Source organism: Gadus macrocephalus, chromosome 8 (genome assembly GCF_031168955.1).
Source record: "Gadus macrocephalus chromosome 8, ASM3116895v1".
Lineage (NCBI taxonomy): Eukaryota > Metazoa > Chordata > Actinopteri > Gadiformes > Gadidae > Gadus > Gadus macrocephalus.
The window spans coordinates 8,026,408-8,041,775 of NC_082389.1; the positions used below are offsets into that span (position 1 = coordinate 8,026,408).

General features: G+C 42.9%; 2 protein-coding genes and 1 long non-coding RNA gene across 3 annotated transcripts; 1 reads left to right on the forward strand and 2 right to left on the reverse strand.

Moving 5' to 3' along the window:
* Positions 1-62: 62 nt before the first annotated feature.
* On the reverse strand, positions 63-6,149 carry pnhd (pinhead). Its single transcript, XM_060058584.1, has 7 exons — positions 5,810-6,149; positions 5,195-5,290; positions 4,829-4,968; positions 4,239-4,512; positions 3,533-3,714; positions 2,472-2,530; positions 63-437 (listed from the first exon to the last, which is right to left on the reverse strand). The coding sequence occupies exons 1-7, from the start codon at positions 5,859-5,861 to the stop codon at positions 287-289; spliced, it is 954 nt and encodes a 317-aa protein (XP_059914567.1). The 5' UTR covers positions 5,862-6,149; the 3' UTR covers positions 63-286.
* On the reverse strand, positions 1,424-2,149 carry LOC132462826 (uncharacterized). Its single transcript, XR_009526911.1, has 2 exons — positions 1,746-2,149; positions 1,424-1,683 (listed from the first exon to the last, which is right to left on the reverse strand). It is a non-coding gene; the product is annotated as an uncharacterized LOC132462826 (long non-coding RNA).
* A 1,579-nt stretch (positions 6,150-7,728) lies between the features above and the next one.
* Positions 7,729-12,651, forward strand: LOC132462822 (serine/threonine-protein kinase NIM1-like). Its single transcript, XM_060058583.1, has 4 exons — positions 7,729-8,307; positions 9,174-9,494; positions 10,015-10,283; positions 10,860-12,651. Exons 1-4 carry the CDS (start codon positions 8,241-8,243, stop codon positions 11,619-11,621), a joined length of 1,419 nt encoding a protein of 472 aa, XP_059914566.1. The 5' UTR covers positions 7,729-8,240; the 3' UTR covers positions 11,622-12,651.
* Positions 12,652-15,368: the final 2,717 nt, after the last annotated feature.

The following is a 15,368-nucleotide window of genomic DNA, read 5'->3' on the forward strand; positions in this document are numbered from 1 at the left end:
TTTTAGAAAGCTTTTAGAATCATTCCTACTAAATCCAAGTCGCACCAGAAGGTTCTGCTTAATGAAATAAATACTAACTCTTTATCCATAGCTTTAGGATAGGTTTTATTTACAAAATATATAGTTTACATATATTACATATAATACAATACTATTTGAGAAGAGACGAAAGGCTTACGTGAAATATCAAAATTGTATCAAAAATACTAAAACCGCATTAGAAATACACGTCCCGAACGTCCTAGCGGGGAACCGTTCAGGTGCGCTCCACTGGAGGGCGCTATATTTAGTTCTGGCATTGGCACGAGGTAATGGAAAGAACGGTGCGGGTCTGTCCATGCTGGTTCAGGAAAGTGTGGCTCTCATGGCTTTGTGGAGCACAAGAGGTTTGTGGTCTTTCAGCCCAAAGGCGACATATTTCTGGATCAGAGGGGCTCCTGCAATCAGAAAACGATGATTTAATACACTTGAAGTACAATTAAAAAACAAAGTATAAATTTCCATTAATTTAAACACATATTTTCACATATATATCATTAAGCTTTTTTGAAAGATACATTTTGCCAACAGATTTGTTATATTAGTAAATAAGAGTCTGAGTTTGACTTTATTAACTGCAACACTATATGGACTGCCATGATGTGGAACAACGGAGATGTTTGTAAGGAAATGTGGTCATTTTATTACGCTAGTCCTCCCACAGCCCACCAACACACATTAGCTATACGTCAGGGTGACCAGACAGACCGGCTGGAGCTAAGGCGCAGGCCTTTTGTAAATCAATCATTTTTAAAATAAATGTTTATTTTTCAATTTTTTTATCGATTTTGAAATGGCCCCGGTTCTAGTTTGCTGTTGAATATTCATTTTGAGATAGTAAGCAATCAGGCCTGTGTCTTTCTGATAGACTGCGACGTGATTCACAATGCCTGGGTCTATCTATTTACTCTATACCATAATATACCATAATATATGCCATAAAACAATAGGCTATCAACAGTGTTGGGAAGGTTACTTTTGTGTGTGTAGGAATGCGGCATCAAATCCTGCTTACTAAACAGGCCTATTCTGGTGTGTTCCTCTGTTCAAACTGGCTGAATGCGTTAGGCATAAGTCTCCCTGAAAGTGAACTATTTTAGATAATTGCTGTAGTGGAACAAAGACTACAAGAGTATGGTCATGCGAAAGATATTTGCTATTGCATCTAACATTTTTTTCACTGAGCTAAGTGCATAGGTGTTGCCTATAAAATCGAGAGAGAGAGAGAGAGAGAGAGAGAGAGAGAGAGAGAGAGAGAGAGAGAGAGAGAGAGAGAGAGAGAGAGAGAGAGAGAGAGAGAGAGAGAGAGAGAGAGAGAGAGAGAGAGAGAGAGAGAGAGAGAGAGAGAGAGAGAGAGAGAGAGAGAGAGAGAGAGAGAGAGAGGATCTTTCAATCATCTGCATTTTTATGTTTGTTTTCCAGCATACGTTTTATGTGGGTGTCTGTCCAAATTCCCAGACGGTCCGACAATTTGCTGCTAGTCTTGGAGTTACCGCTAATCAAACAATAATTCCCATAATGCGCACGGCTGAGCGGGTGCCTGTTACATCCAAAGAGGCATATGCTTTGTCGGACCGAGGTGCGTTCGCTTTCACATCTCAAGCGAACCGTACCAGGGTTAGTTTGGAAGCTAACCGAGACCAGCTGTTCAGGGAGGTCTCGGTCGGCTGATTTGGTTCACATCGAAGTGAGGTGGTTGCATACACACCAACGCAAACGTACCGAACCAAGGGGACCAAACTCGTTTAGTGCGCACTAAATGCTGTTGGTGTGAAAGCACGAATAAACTGCTGAAACAGAAGTATCCTCATGTAATCCATTGATTTCAACAATGTAACTGTATTCTAAATACCAACTATTTCAATTGTAACTGTAATGGAATACAGTAAGCTACAATTTATATTCTGAATACGTAACGCCGGTACATGTATTCCGTTACTCCCCAACACTGGCTATCAATGAGATATAGAAGGATTTCCTATAATAGTATCTACTCTCGATTGTTTTGTTTGGCTGGTTTACCCAAGCCTGAAAGCCAAAGCATGCATATCCAAGTAAACCATTGGGTATACATGAACTGCCCAATCTTTTGCTAGCGTACTACATTAACAATGAGATGTTGATTTGCATAAGAATATGAATAAAATGTAAATATTTCCTATTTTTCTTACTTTTCTGAAGTATGACAACACCCATTTTTCAATACTGGTTTGCTTTGCAAGCATTGGTTGCAGGGGAGTGAATGAACCGACTTGAAATAATATCTACACTGGTAGAAAAATGATGATACACATTTGGTGTTTGGGGTTAAGGAGGATCAATTTAACACCCTGCTCACACACAGTTGTTAGGAGAAGGGAAGGTGGGATCTGGGGGTATGTGTGTGGCTGGGGGGGGGGTGTTGACTCTGGGCCAGCTGTGTTCATGCTTACCTGAGAAGGCATCGGTTTCCTGCAGTGCAGCCTCCCATACATCTGCCCACGTCTATTTCCTGTGGAAAGAATTAGCAAAACACAGAGGGGGCCATCAGCTCACAGCTAGCCCACAAACATTGACCGGCGTGGTGGGGGGGAGTGTGTGTGTGTGTGTGTGTGTGTGTGTGTGTGTGTGTGTGTGTGTGTGTGGGGGGGGGGGGGTATAGTGGCAGGGGGGTGGGGGATAGGGGGTAGGGGGCGGGCCATGTGCTGTTTAACATGGCAACTGCTTTGATTTGACACCTGTGACACCATTTGTGTTTGCTCTTTCTTCACACCCTTGGTGTGAAGGCTGGCAGACGGCTCTGACGCAGGGCTGGCCCAATTACTTGTTCTGTTTCTGCTCCGGGTTTATTTATAAACCACAACGTGAAATCTGGTTTTACCGAAGGCCATGCTCTCTGATTATGACTGATGACTATGATGTGGAGAAAAGGATTGAGTGGTACATTTCAATGAACCTCACCAAATAGTTTGAATCACAATCCTAGTATAGACCTGCAGTTACATCTGTGTTGAATGGCTTCTTTCTGATCAGTGAAAAACTAATTAAAACACAACTTTTAGTTGTTATGTGTGTGTTTTTTGTGTGTTTTTTAGCCAGAAAGCGAAAGACTTTTAAACAATCGCCTTTTTCAAAATGTTATTGCTATCCAGACGGCTCTATCGTGTAATGTGTATTGGTATAGTAGGCCCAATGGAGCCATGCACGTGTGATATCCTATAGCACTTAACACATGAGTGTGTGCGGTGCCAGCCACTAGTCCTATTGGGGATTGAGTACTCTCCTCTAGACGTCCTGATGTGCCTAAAGAAATGCAATTACCCTGTCTGAGGGGTTTTCTTTTGCAGCTTCCTGTACACTAGCCTATCAAAGGACACATGTGGATTATACTGGCCCGAATCAGAAGCAGACTTTTAATCTTCGTAGAGAGGGGACATTAAGAACTCTAGGCTTTGTGAACATTTCAAATAGTATGAAGACCTTTGAAAACATCCACGTTTTTGCTTGAACCAACCTTTAGTTTCTCCTCTTTGATTCCGTCTGTTTGGTCCACTATTTCGTAGTAGTACTCGATAGATGGGACTCGGTAACAACTCTCCTTCAGCTCACAGGCCACCACCGTCTGGACGAGGTTCAGTTTGTTGGGGGTCTCCACTATGGCTGAGGCAAACTTGGTGGGGACACAGGAGAATCCATCTGAGAAGGACACAGGAATAAATGTATACAGTCAAGTTTACAATTTATGTAGCTTTATTTGACTTGAGGGTTTTATTTTTTTAGTGTTTAGGGATGTTCAATGAGGGGAGGTTTCCCAAGGGACCCCTTTCACAGGAGGAAAAGCACTAGTTTAGGAATAACATTAATTATGAGGCCATTCGATTTTGGTAGGACAACATTATAGACACAACATTGACAGTGTCAATGTCTGTGTGACAATACATAAACAAAATCAAGCTTCTGTTAAAATGACCGGAACATACAGTAGATTTAGCCTAATATTGATGTATGTTCCCCTCAAGACTGCGGGCCAATTACAAAGCAGCGCAATGTAAACAGAAACCGGTCGCCATTTTAAATAAGATTTCTTGTAATGGTTAGTGGCCTACTATATTTTCTGTGACTCGTGCTTCAGTTGTCACATACGGGAATAATTGTAAGTATATTGAAGCATGTTGGATAATGCAGGTAGGCCTAGCTATGACCTTAAAGGCCATACACACCTGGGGAGCCCTTGGACTTGGTGCATCCTCCGACGTCGACAACATTCTCGTAAGGCGTCTCAAAGAAATAGGTCCTCAATGCAGGGGTCCGGAGACACTGGGTGATTCTTGTTTCACAATGGCATTCCTGGATCACCTCGACCTCCCGTGGCCCTTCAAACAGAAGCACCCGGTCCACTCTCATCCCCGTGGGCTCGCACACGTGGCTCTCCCCGCAAGACGGTGTGTGCTCGGGGGGCTCCGCGCTCTCCGTGTACGTCGTTCGCGGCCCCATCTATTAGTAAGAAATCATATTGTTAAGACATGTTGAAAAGTGTTCCTTGGTTGTTGGACTATCATACCAAATAAAAGTGCTAAGCTTTTGGGTTTCGATAATGAGTAGTTCTGTATTTATAATTGGCAAAAAGCTATATCAATATGCCATATTTTCGTGGAAAGACTGAAAAGAAAATATAAGACTAAAAGTGAAATAGAATAGTAATTTCCTAAAATGTCGACAAAGTAATATATTTCGTTTTTATGCCTTCGCGAACAATAATGAGGTAACAGTGCGCCCTTGTGGCTGTATTAAAATTGCAGGGTCCACTCACCTTTTTGCTTCGGAGAAATTCCAGCATTGAGGAATACTTGAGGTAATCCTGCTGCGTGCGATCGTTTGATGTCCTGTACGCGCTCCCACAGTGGGAACGGCACATGCCCACGTCCATACTGACCGGACTCCCAGAGATGTCTGCCAACAACACACAAATATACATTATTGGTATGAAAATATTTCCCATTCATTGATAAATAATAAAAGAAGATGAAAACTATTTTCCTGTATTTTAACTATCCTGTAAAATGTGAAAATGAGAGTAGACCATTATCCTCATACAGAGAACCCAATTGAGGTTTTACTTCAGACAAAACAATGGTTATGTTAATCTTTGTGTAAAACTGGTTTTCAATCCTTTTACCTTGACCAATGTAAACAAAGTGGCTCTGTCTTCTGCAGCATGCTCTCAGGGCAAACAGGTTTCTCTGCTCCCCATGCTTGCTCCACACCTCTGCCACTGAAGAGAACCACACCTAACAGGTTAATACAATGCATACATACAGCTGCTCAGATCAGAAAAACATTAGTTTTAACTATATATTCGCTCAGTGCAAGCAGAAGGAGAGTTTTAATTAAGGGCCAGAAAAACAACAAAGGTACATTTATTAATTCACAACTATTTGTAGAAGTATATTATTAAAATACTATTAATAATTTAAATATGTAATAATAATATGTGTCACAATGTGGAAGAAAATCCCCAAATAAGCAAACAAACAGCAACGACATTTGAATAAAATACTTTGTTCAATTTATCCAGAATACATCTATTTTTGTTGAGATTATTTTACTTAAAATACTTTTCTCCCTCCGGTATACACTTTCACCCTCCCCCACGCCTCTTCTCACAACATCCCCCTCCCCTTCATCTCACACATAAATTCATATAAAAATGATTACAACGTATCTTGGCCAAATAATGAACACCAATTAGCAAATAGCTGTCAACCTAAAACACACAACAAACAGTACTCACGGGTGAGGTAGAGGACGGTGAGATAGAGCAGACTGGACCCATGTGTATCCATAGCTGTAGTCCGTATGCTCCTGCTCAGCAGCCAGTTCCAGATTGTCCCCTGAGCTTATCGAAGCCTCTGATATTTATACAGGACCTCACTGCCGCTGCTGCCGTCTGGAATGACACTCGAAGTGAACAACGTCTCCCTCCAATGGTGTGGGAACTCCTTTCTGAAGAAGCTGAAGAAGGAAAAAGTGCGAGTAATCAAATTTCCATTCCCAGTGCCTCAGGGAGTTCCTAGCAGACGGGGGTCCACTTCAAAGGCCAGAGCTCCCTACGTCGTGAGCTTTCACCTCTTGTTCCCCCTGGGCTCTGGTGAGATGCCCTGTCTCTAGTGTGTGGACATTCCCTCTCGCTTGGACCTTAATGAAGGGCTTAAGTAGGCCTGAGCCTTTAAGCGGGACTCATTCAAAGGCATTAATCATCTTTTATCTCCGGGGGGGGTAGGTGTTTAGCACCTCAAAACCCTGGCCTAAACACACAAACAAGGCTCAGCATGGGGGCTGTGAAGCTCCCTTTTGGAGGGACCCAGGCACCTTTGTGTTTATTCAACGTGGGGGCCAAATGGCCGGCCCTTGGAATCCCAAAGGTTTCAAGGCGGGAGCGACTATAGTCAAGAGATAAGTACATGTCGTGTACAAACTAACATCTATGTTAGTTTTCAGATAATATTATCCTTTCTTATATTTGTTCATTTACCTCGTCGCCTCTTTGGTAAAGAGGAAATTATAAAGAAGATACCACGCGTGGTATAGAAAAATAGAAAGGAATCCTAAAATCAACTACTTGGGGTTTTTCTGGCCCCTGAACTAATTTCACCCAGGAAAACAATCGTTGAAACATGCAGTGTTTTTGATCAACCCAATATCAATAAAAAAGTCACATAAAACTTTAAAATGCAACTGAATTTGAGTAAATGGCAGACGTTGTGGTTGCCTCTAGCCATTGCATCCTGATACCTTCTGGAGCAACCTCTCTAGCAGAGGCCTGCAATGCTTTGATGTGCTAATGTCATCCCCTCACGGCGGTCCCCCCATCACCGGATCATCGTTAGGATAGTCGTCAGCCGCCAGACACTTTGACTAAGGCGATACCCTAACAGGAGTTTCAATGGCTGCTCCCTGAAATCATTTAGAATCATTGGATAGATACGTTGTCATCATGACATGATACGCTTATTCAACATAAAGAGATAATCTCATTATCTACTCCAAATCATCCGTTGATAAACACAATGTCTGAAATCCAAACATTGAAGATAATTTTTCCGGCCTAGATTCAGAATTTGAGGCTATTAGGCTTCTAACTCTTTGTAGGCTGTTACGATGGACATGTCACAACATTACCGAACCATAACATGTTTAAGCTCACCTTTTTAATGAAAAGTATATTTCCTGCCCATGATGTAACAATGCAAGCAATGTCCTATGAGGTATACCGTTACGTGACACATCACCTGCAACATGAGTTCAGAGTGTATCCACCTTTAACCCTCTGCCATCCAATCCATAATATTAGCCCTGTTTAGGGCAGAGGATTGGGTAGTGCTGAAGTGTGACAGACAGATAGACGGCACATGTAGTGTCTACTGAGGATTGAGTGTGGCCCTTTGGGCGCTCAGGTCTTACCTTTTGGCTAGAGGCTTGGTCACAGGCTTTCCTCCAGACCTAATGCAGCCTCGCCATAACATAAGTAGACACCTGAACCTGGCGCTGTATGTAAAGCAGGGCTGTGGACCCGTGTATGAATAGGAAAAACATGCAGACACAAAATATAAATAACCCAAATTTGAATAAAAACACAACTTAGAAGGTGCATGGTTCGTTTTTCTTTCCCGACATTTTAGTTTGAATGACATTGAACCATTGAAGTAGTGCAATATAGAGCAATAAAGCAATGCATCGGCGCACACAAGGCAATGAGCCACTCCACCCCCTTTTAAATCACTTGTGACCTTCCACGGAGAGGTCACAAGTTTGACCCCCCCCCCCCCCTGCCAGCCAGACCTATTATATCACATGCAGCCCGTTACATTGTAATTCAGGACTAATCTCATCTGCCCCTGTTATGGACTCCAGCGCCCAGGGATTACAGGCGCATATTCAGGGATTACAGAGTTTGGATGCTGAGGAACGTCAGGTTCGGATTATGTCAGCCATAACGGACAGGAGCCACAGAGGAAGAGCAGGTCATACGACCAGGTACCCTGCAGGAGAGGCTGTCGCCTCTGTGCCACTACAACGCTCCTCACGGAACAGTGGCCAGTGGACCGACGGGGCCATCCGAGGTCTGGAGTTTGTCATTCCTTTAATTAAGCAGGAGTCAATACTCAAAGAAAACCTTGCCTTTTCCAAGTTGTCCATGACGACAAATACCGACAGAATTGAGAATGTATTTGAACGGAAGTATCGTCTACGCCGAGAAGAATAAGAAGAAAACAAAAGGGAAATTGTTATGTAAGTACAGACGTTTTTTCTCCTATTATTTTTGAGGATACTAATATACAAACAAAATTATTGCATCGAATCTATTGCACTCAAAACTACACTGAACAGTGATAGCAGCATAGTTAGGGGTCCATACTATACTCCATAGGGGTCCAATTTTCAGGTATGGTTACCAATAACACCAACTACCTTTAAACCCACATTTGTGGTACTGCACCCAAAGTTGGCGCTATTGTAAAAAATCATGAATTAGGTTTATTTCTCCTCACCAGATTGACTTGGACTCAAAATTCTTTCAGAATATTAATCTCTAGAATCAGATGGATTTTTTTCACCCTGGTCTTCTGCTCTAAAAATGTTTACTTTTTTCCGACAATTTCATAGAAAAGCCAAACGTCCACAATCTCAACCCATTTTGCCTATGTGACCATTTTGTTATTGTATAACTACCATGCGGCTATCATTAGGTAGTTACCATTAACACTGCAAATTTTCAGATCAGTCGACATTTTCAGCATGTGAATGAGGCTTCATGCAGTTTAGGAATGTCAGTGGCTCAACAGGATTATGCCGTCTACTGGTGATTCTTAGGTTGAGGGTTCGAATCCTGATTAGTGCATTATGAACAAGCTGAACATGACATTCTGTCATTGCCACTCATTTAAGAAACACAACATTGAACAGCACCTGAAATTCATCAGGCAATTTATGAACACAAAGTAACATGCTTTCCCAGACATGTCACCACAGACGCCACACTGCCCCATGCTTAGTATTTGGGGTTATGTTAATTCTGAAAGAAATGCCCATATATTTCCATTAATACCCCGATGTTCCTGCCCTGTCCACCTCCCCTCTCGTCCTCCACTCCCCAGGGAAAGGAGCCCAGCACAAGGCCATCTCCCGACACGTCGAAGCCTTCCCGCCTGCCTTCCCAAAAGCGGAAAAACACGGAAAAAAGGTGGCGCAGAGAGAAGGGAACAAAGAGAACCGGTCCGAGGCGGATGTCTCGGAGGTCCAGGGAGAGGTGAAGCGAAGAAGCGTGTTTGAGAAGGCCGTCTATGACCTGAAGCACTGCGAGAGGGTGATGGACGAGGTGACCTTCGGGCGCAGGGTGTCTCTTTATGAGCTACGAGGGGAGATCGGGTCTGGAAACTTCTCCCAGGTCCGACTCGGGATACACGACCTGACCAATGGTGAGAGCTCACCTGACCCTGGTTATGTTTGTGCAGGTAATCTCAGCAAAGACGCCTTGCTGAAGAGCACTTAGGCAGCGTACTGTCGATGAGAAAATCCTTGATTTGAAGTGTCCGCATTGTGTACACATATAATGCAAATGTATTCATAGCTAGGTAGGGGTACACTGGATAGATAGAAGGACAGACAAAGCAAGAAACAACACATTCGTAAATAAATGCAAAGCTGTTTCATTCATTCTAGTCAAGTCAAGTCATTATTATTGCGAAACGACGCAAGTCGTCTGGAATTAATTTTGGTGATATTGGCTCACACAGGACAGTGCAATACCACACTGAACAAGGGAGACAACAAGTTTGACTGGACACAAAGACATCACATTAAAACTAGACACATGCGTAGTTGCCAGTGTGAAAAAACAAGACAAAGTGCTAATTCATTTAAATACCCTGAGGTGAAGGGCCCAGTTTTGAGTGCCAACCTCTATTTTCCCTCCCTTCCATGGATTCTAATGGACAGAGAGGGTGGCGGTGAAAATCCTGGACAAGGCACGTTTTGAGAAGCAGAGCCAGGAATTGTTCCACTCGGAGATCTCTTGCATGCAGAAGCTGGCCCATCCGAACGTTGTGCGCTTGTATGAGGTGGTGGAGACCTTCAAGAGACTCTACCTGGTGATGGAGTATGCAGACGGAGGAGAGCTTTTCTCCCACATCTGCACCAGTGGGCGCCTGTCAGACCTTGAGAGCAAGCTCACTTTCGCCCAGGTGCTGTCTGCAGTCAAACACATGGTAAATCCCTGCAACCGCATGAGCTTCTTCTTATTTTCAGCACATATAGCACAACTGTCTGTGAAGCTCAAAAGTCAATGCCAGCTTTAATTCAATCAAATGAATCGACTTGTTAAATCTATGCAGACCAGCTGCAGACACACTTTGTATTATTCTAGGGATCCATTTTATAATATATATTTATATTTAAGTAATATATACATATTATATACAAGAACCATGATATGCTTTACCAATAAATATGTGTAAATCCACATAAAAAGCCATTAATAGCAGGTATATTGGTTTTTTTTACACACCAGGCCTGAGGTATGTTTGTGTGATGATCTCTGATCTATTACATCCTGCATAAACAACATCCCGACAGGCAGTTAAACATATGCTCCGGAATACTTATCTGAGGTAAAGATCAGATATAACCGGATACCTTTGAACTACACAGAAACTTGTGTAAAACATAACCTCATTTTACAGGTCACTACAGACATCAGCAGACAAAACAATAGACAATAAAAGCGTTCAAGTCATAAAAATGTAAGCTTCTACCTTTTTTCCCCATCCCTCTTCCTGCCACAGCACGACAGTGACATCGTCCACCGGGACCTAAAGGCCGAGAACGTCTTCTTCACGGCCAGCCGCTGCGTCAAGGTGGGCGATTTCGGCTTCAGCACCGCCTGCGGCCGCGGCGACGCCCTGGCCACCCCCTGCGGCTCCCCTCCCTACGCCGCCCCAGAGCTCTTCGGACAGAAGGCCTACGTGGGCCAGAGCGCCGACGTCTGGGCCCTGGGCGTGCTGCTCTACTTCATGGTGAGCGGCGCCCTGCCGTTCGCCGGCACCAACCTGCACACGCTGCGCAGCTCCATCCTGCTCGGGGGCTTCGCCGTGCCGGCCCACGTGCCCCGGCCCTGCCAAAGACTCCTCACCGACATCCTGAGGCGGGTGCCGGCCGACCGGCCGACCGTGGAGCAGATCATGGCCTGTGATTGGCTGCGGGGGGTGGAGTACCCGCGGGCCTTCCTGCCGCCGGGCCTCACGCCGGGACACCTGGCCGACGCCTCCCACGTGCTGAACGCCGACGAGACGGACGCCAAGGCGGCTCTGGCGGCGCTGGGCGTCACGGAGCTCCACCTCCTCCGTGACCGCAGCCCGGAGCTGCGGGGCGCCATCACGGGGACCTACAGGGTGCTGCACCACCGCATCCAGAAGAGGAGGTCCGCGGAGGCCCTGGGGTACCACGGCGTCGGGTCCCGCGTGTCGCTGGGCGGATTGGGGCAGGAGCGCGTCGACGCCGGGGGCGGGGGCGGCCGGCGGCTCACGGTGGTCTGTGTGATCATGTAGGGTCTGCTAAGGTGGAGGACATGGCCGTGGGTGGGGCCCCACGGGTAGCTGATGCTACTGTGGTTTACTCAGGTGGACACATAAAGTAATAGCAGATATCGCTATCTCGGAATACTGGGCAATATCCCATGATTGAGATCTCAAACTCTGGGATATTGCGTGACGTTCGTGTCGTCACGCTACTAAACACTAATGAACCGCTTATAAAAACAAATGAATCCCAGCAAAAAGTGTTATCTTGTTTATTTGTGTTCACGTGTAGTGTATACTAAAACAATTATTCACCTCATTCACCTCATTCACCTTATTCACCTTTGGGGAATAATAAATAAATAAAAATATCGACAAAGTTACCTGTTCCCTGCGTCAAAAGGCACTTTATTGAAAAAAAGAATGAATGCATTGCAGCTTCTCAGTTGGTGCTTCGGAACCATACAACATGCATGCACTTTGTATTTTAAATCTCTTGTAAAATGAATTACTGTTGTGTGGGAGTTAATGTGTTACTTAAAATGTCATTTTTTGCATTTTGATGTACATTTGATTTTCATAGTGGGGTTCTTTTTTCAAATATTTAGTCTAGTGTTTAGCAAAAGAACATTTTGTCTAGTGTTGGGCCGAACAACTTTATCAAACCACATGGATGATGTTTTTAATATGTAGACCACAGCTGAAATTAAATGGAGGTTTTACAGTCTATGGTCAGAACCTACAAAGAAATTCTGGACACATTTTTGATCCTTTTAAAGACTTGAGGTTTATTTTCTACAAATGTTGAATTCAAATGATTCTTAGCCTAGACAATTATTAACATTATGCATTGCCGTCTGTCAGTAGAACCGAAAGTGCACACAAATCGTTAAGGCTAAGAAATTACCAAGGCAATCCTGTATTTTCATATTTTGGGGGGTTTAAGTAATGTTTGACTTTTTTAAATACAGATTTTTCATGCAAATTAATAAAAGTTTCAAACTATTGATGGACTACTTTGAAAATGTTGGAAAATACACCACATTCCCAAGGGATGTGATTAAATACGTGGGGATGTGCTTCAGAGATTTTTAAGCTTATGCACATTTTACCATCAAATGTGGAGGCACATTATTCCATCAGGTATAATCATCATTTCTTATCATTCAGAATGATGTTACTCCTGGTAATACTTACATGGCTTCTGGGAAACATATTTATACACCACATTATATACACAGCAATATTTTCTTCATAATGAGTCCTTCTGTTGAAACAATTCATTCTCAGTAGTAGATGGATATAATTGCTCAGAGCAAATTCTACGAAATGAAATTAAAAAGGCAGAGATAGCTCAACAAGTTAAGAGGTTTGGCTCACATGTGATACAGTGTTTGATGCGCCACACACACACACACACACACACACACACACACACACAAACAACCTCTTAATTCCTTGCATCAATATGAACATCAACACTGACAACGAAGTTCCTTACAAACTACTACTTCCTTACAAACCACTATTTGTAAGTTCCTTACAAATTCAGAATCGCTGTTTCCATCGGCTGGTGCGCATTTCTTTCACTCACAATGCTCATATTCACTCGTAGTAAAAGAAAACCAGTTCGGCCTCATTCTCTTCTCCACTGTATTGGACCAGACAGACGACTGAAACTCCCCCTGCTTGTTGAGGTGCGGGGGACAACAGCGGCGCTTGTTGGGACGCAACATCAAGATGATAAATGAGTCCATTAACATGGTGTTGGATTTCAAGCCGTTATCACAATGTTTGAGGGTTCAGTTGCAGTGCGCTGTAATGTAAACAGTTAGAATCCAGCTAGAGGCAATTATTAACCGTTAGATATGTTATTCAAAAATGGGTGTTGTGCAGGCAGTTTAATGTCTGGGAAGATATGAAAAGTAATAGAGTCAAATGTGCACACACAAGCCAAAGGCAATAGGAATACATTTTGTTTTTCATACACACATGCCCACACACGCACACACACAATGACAATTTGAATGAGTGACAACGTTTTCATGGGTGGGAAAATAGTTGGCGAGAGAAGATTGTAGGCTATGTAGTTAATCATTTCATAGTATCCATGGCAGCAGAAGCCGTTCTAAACAGCTCTTTCAAATAGACTCCGCCTTTTTCTCACACGCATTGATTAAATATGTAACCTCACACTAGATAATCTTAAGGGGGCACATGTGTTCTTGGTAATTTGATCGTTACCACTAATCTGAAAATGTGTATGTTGTTAATCAGATCATGTTATTGTAAAAGCTACCAAGCTATAATAAGTGAAAACATTCTGGAAGACATATTTACCATGTTTAACACCTACCTTTTTTTGGCCTGTGACCCCATTTTCTGGTTGGTAAATGTGCGACCCCAACTTCTTTTTCTGCATCTACACCGTTTAAATCAAATTCCCACCATGTACATCATGCGAGTAGTGGTTTGGTCTTAACTTAAAATCATTAGACAGTTTATTCATATCCAATACATTTATGAGAAATTGGTTGGATCGTAGGCCTATATATAATTCATAAAAAATGTATCATCAAATATCTGTGGCAGCAGGTCAGCAATTTGTCGGCCCTAAGTGGGTCCCAAGTTCGGATACACTGTGATCCCTGTCTTATCCAAAAACATCTACAAGGGTTTCACAATCTTCTTTCTTTTTCTTTATTCTCCCTTTCACAGATCACTTAAAACCCAGGAACGGTATCTCAAGGGGAAAGAACAAGTGGCGTTAAAGATCGACATATGATAACGCTGTCACACCGTGCGTGACAGCATAAAATGTTGAAATGCAATGCAGGCTCTTTGCATGGGCATGCATTGAGTGTGTAGCTGATACAGAATATGACCAAGAGGGGCCATTGGGCCACCTTATCTAAAGACACTGCTTGGGCCAAAGAGACGTGGTGACGGGATACATTCGTTGCCTACAACAACCAGATTTTCCCGCAAAGTCAAACCCTTGCAAACAAACTACGGGGACTAACAAATTAATTGTGTCTCACTTTGGAAGCTTTTATCTGTAACTTTCCTGTTAGCTCTTATCTCCCAGCCATTTCAGCGTGGTTGTCCAAAGTCAAACCTCCTAGAACTGGTTGCTATATAATAAATCAACGCTAATAGATCATTTAGAGCATTAATTATGTTCCTTTTATCGCAATGTTCTTGGATCGATTATATTGCTTGGAATTTGGCAACACATAACACTAAAGATTCTTTATACTGCAAATGCAACGGCTTTCATCATTGGGAAAAAGCTTAATCGCCAACCCTAACCCTTCAAGAAAACATTTGGAGATGTTTAATTTCCCTTTATTTTTAAGCATTACCTAGTTATAAATACATTTTGAACCAACTTTCCCTTTATAGCACTCTGACCAATATCTCAATGGCGATGCCATCAGTCATGGCAAATGTGTTTCTGTGTCTACTCTGCACCATACAGATAAAGAAGATGATCTATTCAAATATTTATTTACACAACTCAACCATCAACAACTTCTTTGCGGAAGGTTTGTTCAAGATACACAAAACAACTCCAGAAAAGATAGAGTAAAAAGCACATTAATTGTTAATCGTAGAGTAGTTGAATATAAGGAATTAACATAAGGAATAAATCTATCTCTTTCTATCAGTTACACCTTGGGGAACGATATTGTAAAGTAATTAATCATGGTTCTTGACAGTTCCATGAAGGTTTTCTGATTGTCATTAAAAAAAAATAGGCTGACACATCTTGCA